This window comes from Ptychodera flava, chromosome 13, assembly GCF_041260155.1.
Source record: "Ptychodera flava strain L36383 chromosome 13, AS_Pfla_20210202, whole genome shotgun sequence".
Lineage (NCBI taxonomy): Eukaryota > Metazoa > Hemichordata > Enteropneusta > Ptychoderidae > Ptychodera > Ptychodera flava.
This window is the reverse complement of record NC_091940.1, coordinates 9,223,494-9,230,400: the sequence shown is the minus strand read 5'-3', so window position 1 is coordinate 9,230,400 and position 6,907 is coordinate 9,223,494. Positions and strand designations below refer to the sequence as shown.

Here is a 6,907-nt window from a genome sequence, read left to right as displayed (position 1 = left end):
TTGACAAAGTAAATAATGTTTGAAAAACGTTTTATTCAGACTTTATGCATGGATGTCTTTTGCAGTTCTACTGAAACTGCTGCATTCTATACCACTCACAGCCCAACGCACTTGATGACATGATATAAAATGTAATTTTATTGTAATGGTATTATATCGTTTTAACATTTTTATTCACTAAAATAACAAGACCTACTCAACAGGACTCATATAGGTTCAGTGCTTTGACACTTTAAATAAAATGACGTTCTCCTAGATTTGAACACGGTTTCAGACACTTTATTTGTTAATTCTGCGACAGTGTGTTGCAACAACGCGCCAATTCGGGTTCCTTAATTTCCACTGTCATTATAGCTGGTTATTGCGGGTGGGTTTATTGTTCCATTCTCGAAACATTTCACCAGAGTAATTGTTTATCACGACCATTAAACTTTGTGACCCACGGGTCACAAAATCAACTTCTGACATAACTGGATATTGTTATTTATGATAATGTGTCTGTTTCTGTCGAGTGTTTTACAGTACATGCTGATGACATTGCACAATTAAGCACACATCACTTTTAGTGGCAAATTGCGACTTGATAAGCGGGCAGCGAAACAGTGTTTTTATGAATCAATCAAATGCCGAACATGTAGCCATACAAAATCAAACCAATATCAAAGTATTGAGTATTGTTGAAAGCAACAATTTTAATCTGAAATTTAAGTATAGAGGTAAAATGAAAATATTCACATGTACATGTACCATATAGACTGCTAATACACGTCAATTTTGAATTCGGTAAAAATCTTACTTAAAAGGAATTTGTCACAAGAGGCAGACAGAAAACTATCATATACATATAGTATATCCCTAGTCAATGTTTATTTTGTTTTAAATTTATATAATTCTAGAGATATAATCGAAATGCAATGCTATTCCAACCAGCAGCGTAATATTATGGTGCTATCACTTCAAAAAATATCCGCCATTCCAGACAATGTGTTCGACAGTCACGTAACAGAGACAGCATTTTATACACAGTCGGCAAAACTGATAACACTGATAAACAGCCTTTGTTGCACACAACGCCTTCAGCCTTTGGCAATATAGGGAACTGGTATCAATTATTCCAATCACACATTAGAACAATTCATTTTATTCATACGATTGATCATCGGTTGTCTTGTTGTTTATTTCTTTGAATTCTGCGGTAAAGAATCTCTGCAAAAGAAGAAATTACTGAAGTTGTAATGTTATGGATATCTGGAAGTAATGAATTCAAAGATACACAGAAAGCAGCTTATACAACTAATAACCACCACTTGTTGTATTCCTAATTTTTTTTTACATATTACAAATGAAAAAGAATGTATAGGACAACAGGAAAAACGTACTTGAGAACTATTTGCTGGCATCCGTAACATACAATCGAAGTCAGCCATGAGTTGGTCTGGTGTTGGGCGCTTGTATCTCTCTTCATGCCAACAACGCTGCATAATCTGGTATCTACGAGAAATTAAACGTCAAAGTCTACGATAATCAACATTCTTATGATGAATCTAGGCACAACTGGTACAGTATTAATGATCTTAAATCATTATAGGTGCTGAAAGAGAGGGCGGTCGGCTTATGCTATCCACGTTTCTAATGTATATTTCTCTTGGCAGAAGAATCCTTTTTTATTTTTTCTTTACCTTTGAAACGGTTTGAAAAACAAAAGCAAAAACTGCAGAAAAAAAGCAGTGTCATATGTACAAAAGACCCACACCCACACCCCAAAAGACCCACGTCATTAAACACAAATAAGTTTTGAGTCTCTAAGAGCAGTGGTTCTTATTTTCCAAAGAGTTTCATGTATGTCTTGGTCAATTTTTTGTAACATTGTGTCGTCTATCTCCCGCAAGGTCGTCTTACTAATTAAAATGTTGTACCTAAAGTTCAAGTTCAAAGAGTGCAACTTTTTTAGAACATTACTGTTACCAGATTCTGAAAGTACCTCATTTAAATGCAGGTGTACGGTGTAATTATACATTACATGTAAAAAAGGAAGTGGTAGGTATCTTCTATTTCGTCACAACAAAGTTTTCATTTTCAATTGCCTTTATAATTTGCCCAGTAGAGTTTATATCCCTCGAGATCAATAAAGTTTGTTCTAATTTTATAAAATACAGAAATGTCATAATGGTCTTCCAGGGTCATTCACATGTTTTTCTCGTGTATTATCGTTTTTGACCCAGGAATAGAGTTGTAGAGATTTCATATTTCAGTGGTTTAAACAAAAACAAGACATCATGGTTATTCAGAATTCTTAATCTAGTCAGCCATCTTGTATTTATTTGAGGGTCTGGTTTATAGAGATGATCTAATCTGTTGTCAATGAGAATATCTTGTACATACTCTGGTCGACCCCGTCACTAACTTGGCATTACTTTGATAAGATTTATTAAGTGCAATCAAGGCTACTTTGGTGCACCTATAAATGTTCATTTTCGATAATCTATCCAGGTAATTTACACGTAATCTCTCAAGCAAATTGTGAATATCCATCTATCCTAGATCACCTAAAACTGCAGAGCTGGCAACATCTTTATTTTCTTTGAAAAGAAATTTTCCAAATTAGTATTGTAAACTTCTCAATTTCCTAATGTCTTCTTTACTATGTAACAAACATTGCTTCCGTTGCTGATGGATGGCAGAACAATATTGATCCATAGAACATCACCATATAGAAGATGATTTAAACTATTGTGATGATTAATGAATGATTTACAATATGCAATCAGTTTCGTTCCTTTTTGGTAAAATCATATTAAAGAATTACTTTCCCCTCAGGCTCTGTTTGACAAAAGATAATAACTGTCATGGTGATAAGGATAAATTTACAAGAAAACGCTATCTGTTGATTTACTATCAGTTCAAAGAATTTCGGTAACTTGGATATACCATAGAGCTAAAAATATTCCCATGGATATACTAGGCTACAGAATCGAATACTGGAAGACACGATTACTTACGCTGTAGCTGTACATCCTTCTGGTTTCACAGGTCTACAGCCTTTTTGTAAATACTCAATTACATCTTCCACTGGGACATCCATCAATGGAGAACCGCCTAGTCAAACGACCAAAATGCAACGTTAGACTGTTGAATCTGATATAACTACCGCAAACGTAGTGTGATGGAAAGTTTTCGCTGTTTCACGTACGAGGGTCTACTTTCATTTTTATATGAGTCTCAGCACTTACCTAGTGAACCTATTTCCCACAGAAGTATTCCGTATGACCACCTGTGATATGAATAACCAGACACAAAATTACTATGTAACAGGATATTATAGAGTGTAAGGAACGATACGTATACAGCAATAGGAGAACACTTGATCTATATTTCAGATTAGAAGTAATCCTAGAAAAATAATGACAACAGAACATTCCAATTGTGTAACAAACACTATTAGTAATTTGAAGGCGAAACCAAAAATGTTTCGGGAAGGCTCATCGATACAGACGGATGTTCATGTAATGCTATCATGTTGAGCACATTGATGTAATCAGATTCATTGTTATTGATCACAGATTATTGAAATGACATAGATTAAGCCTCATTCATGTGTTCATATTTCGGACTTTAATCTTACCTGTCTCCTTCAAGTGTGAAGCTTCCATCAACGAGAAACTCTAGAGGCATCCATCGCAATGGGAATCGACAGTGTTGATTTGCCTGAGAATATATATATATATATATATATATATATATATATATATATATATATATATATATATATATATATATATATATATATATATATATCTGTCGTTATATATATATATCTGTCGTGTTATATATATATATATATATTATATATATATATATATATATATATATATATATATATATATATATATATATATATATATATATATATATATATATATATATAACGACAGTTACTGTGGACAAAAAGTAAATGTGACGCGTATCGTCCCTGGACAAACCTCTTGCCATCAGAAGGCCTATTCAATAAAGCGACACCTTTTACAAGGCGGACAGTATTTCAATTCCTAGGTCAAAAATTAAATAAATAAATAAATAAAAATAAATAAATAAAAGTAAACAAAGAAACAACAAAGAACAATTTAAAGAGAAAACATATGAAATCCCACCCGTGTGCTCGAATGATTCACTTCGAAGTCTTTCATAAACGAAAGTCACGAATAATAACAAACATTCGTGTTACACGGTTGAATGTATACATGAGGTTTTGGTCATTGCAGTCGGACATCCGTATGTGAGTACCTTTTTAAAGGACGGCAACATTTTCCTTGTTCAAAGGAAGACTCAAAGGCTTTTTCACGAAGCGAAATCTATCAAAAACCCACCCACAAGAGTGAATGATAGTCACTTCCAAGTCTTTCGTAAACATCTCGTCCAAGTCCAAAATCTCCGATCTTGGCTGTTAAATCGTTGGTCAGGAACACATTGCGAGCAGCGATGTCTTTGTGCATCACACCTTTCATCGACATGAATGACAGAGCATTGGCGATGTCTCTGGCAACTTTTATCAATCGCGTTTCAGTTTCCTTGCTGAGAAATGTCAGAGATTTAAGGTAGGACTTCAGATCACCTTCGGATGCATATTCTGTCAGTATGTATTTCGAATCTTGAAGAAAGAAAGCATGTAAAGTAAAAAATAATTTTGTCTTTATGGTAAATAACATTGGAAAGGATTTTGTAAACTTAGTCATAAAAAGCCAATTATGAGAACTTTGAAACCAATTACACAGGTGATTCACTTTATGTCTAGTGATTAAGATTATAGATCTTCATATTGGTAAAGAACGCCTTTATTTCTCACGACAAAACTTGACTACATAACTTAGGTAGGTGTTCTATTACACCATATATGTTTGTCAAATTGCTAGTGCTAGTAATAGTATAAAGCTTTTTAGAATATTATAGTCCTACCTCCACTGGATTCGATGCCAAGAAAAGAAATAATATTAGGATGATTTTCCAATTTCACTAGACACCGTACTTCGTTGACGAAATTTTTCCGGCTTATAGCATCTGATCGAGCTGAATAGAAACGAAAAAATAAAGTTCAGTGGGCACGATCAAGCAAAATCTGGCTGATTAGATAAGAATACAATATACACGAAATCTTGTTTAAAACACATGAAAGAGTGGGTTACGTCTGACTATATTATTCAAAGAAGACTGGGATTTGGCCGAACGCTTTTTGACTGTGATACCATCGCTAGGTGACTGGGTGCCGTATAACGCGAGTGCGAATCCGATCGAAAATCTACAGTATTAGAATCAGAGAGATAATCACGATAAGTTTACTCCACCATCCATCAATGATGATAGCATGTATATTTTTATTTGAGTTCGAGATTCCTGTACCGTTTATTCTTAGTTTATAATATTGAAATTCGTACACGCTGTTGATGAAAAAATAATCATATGATCGTACATGACCATGTCTTTACTTTAACAGCTCACAAGGGTTTCGCCTGAGTTGAAGCACTGTCTCGCCAATCTTACTTGTTTGCGTCGACAGTTACTAAAGACGAATCTTCTCGACACATAACTATGTGACGGATATCATAAAATTTGCGTAGTTCCCACTCACTTTCATATCATTTATTTCCCAGGCAAGACAATGTGCAATCCCTGACGATGTGGTTATTGTACAACTTACGTTAAGAGAAATTTTGACTCACTTTCACAGAGAGTTTTAGCAGCAACTACTTGTTCTCTTCCATCGATGGTCAATCGAGCTTTGTAGACTCGTCCGTACTCTCCGATGCCAATCGGCTCTTCCTTTGATATCTTCAAAGCTTTTCTCTTAACATTCCACGCTGATACTGCCATTGGTAAATGTACCTAGTCCGCAAATATATGGCAAACTTTGGGTAAAATACGTGTAACAAAAATAATTTAAAGTTAAAAAAATAAAACTCAAGGGAAATCAATTTGTCTGTACCTTTCATAACCTATTATCTATTGTTATTGTTCCCTACTTGCAAATTTACATTAAAGAATAAGCAAGGCTGAAAATTGTAACAGTTTTATCATTGTTAATAGTCACCATCTAGAAGAATTTGATTAAGGATCTTTCTCAAACATGAATAAGCTTGGAACTTTAATTCTGTATACATTATATTCTTAATATGATGTGAGCCACCAATAGAAAATCGTTATCCAGAGATTTCTCAGAGTTATTATCTTACGACAACACCCTCTAACATTTGTGCCGAATGTTCACTATTATATCACGTGTAACAGAAACTAAACTATACACGCTTTCATTCTCATGCGCGGACATTATCAAACATCACTTAATATTCACATAAAATATGCATCTACATTGATATATCATGAATTATAGTGAACAGCTTGCCTTTAGATAATCGTCAAAATCTTGATCGTTTCCGTCTACAGGTACGTAGGGTCGTTTCTGTTTCGCAACATACGCAATCAAGATTATAAGAATGAATACGGCACTTGCTAGTATGACCCATAAATAAACTGGTAAAAATATGGTTCCAGCTGTCGGTAATAAGTTTGTAAAATGAGGTTAGAATATTTAGCTGATCGAACATGTCATATTTGTTACACCCGTGGCCACTTTAGTGTTGATTAAGCCTGTCCGGTGCAAGCAGAAATTCTGTTTGTATAAACGAAACAAAGTGGTGATCGGTGTAATAAATGTAAGGTTCACTATCGGCACCCCACTGTTAGGATTGAGATAACGTTCTACTAAAATGTCTCGCCTGCCCAATTCAAATCGATGACAACACTACACTGTAGACACGCTGTAAGTCTGCATTCCGACAATCACTGGTCACGAATATCATAGGGGCAAATCCTTCAGTGAGGACGTAGCAAGCTTGATTGTTCAAAATATAAGAGATTG

At 34.5% G+C, this 6,907-nt stretch overlaps 1 protein-coding gene across 1 annotated transcript; it reads right to left on the bottom strand.

Annotated features, from left to right (window-relative positions):
- Positions 1 to 322: 322 nt before the first annotated feature.
- On the bottom strand, positions 323 to 5,886 carry LOC139147342 (ephrin type-A receptor 4a-like). The gene is made up of 8 exons (XM_070718398.1): positions 5,712 to 5,886; positions 4,951 to 5,061; positions 4,365 to 4,645; positions 3,623 to 3,705; positions 3,231 to 3,271; positions 3,000 to 3,096; positions 1,380 to 1,491; positions 323 to 1,206 (listed from the first exon to the last, which is right to left on the bottom strand). The coding sequence occupies exons 1-8, from the start codon at positions 5,860 to 5,862 to the stop codon at positions 1,141 to 1,143; spliced, it is 942 nt and encodes a 313-aa protein (XP_070574499.1). The 5' UTR covers positions 5,863 to 5,886; the 3' UTR covers positions 323 to 1,140.
- Between the last annotated feature and the right edge of the window lie 1,021 nt (positions 5,887 to 6,907).

Bases quoted from the DNA above. Each gene is read 5' to 3' on its own strand.
- LOC139147342 (XM_070718398.1), bottom strand. From the start codon at position 5,862: ATGGCAGTATCAGCGTGGAATGTTAAGAGAAAAGCTTTGAAGATATCA. The intron at 5,062-5,711 runs GTGAGTCAAAAT...GTTTCTATTCAG, and splicing joins TGCTAAAACTCTCTGTGAAA to CTCGATCAGATGCTATAAGC. The intron at 3,272-3,622 runs GTAAGATTAAAG...TTCATATCACAG, and splicing joins TTCACACTTGAAGGAGACAG to GTGGTCATACGGAATACTTC.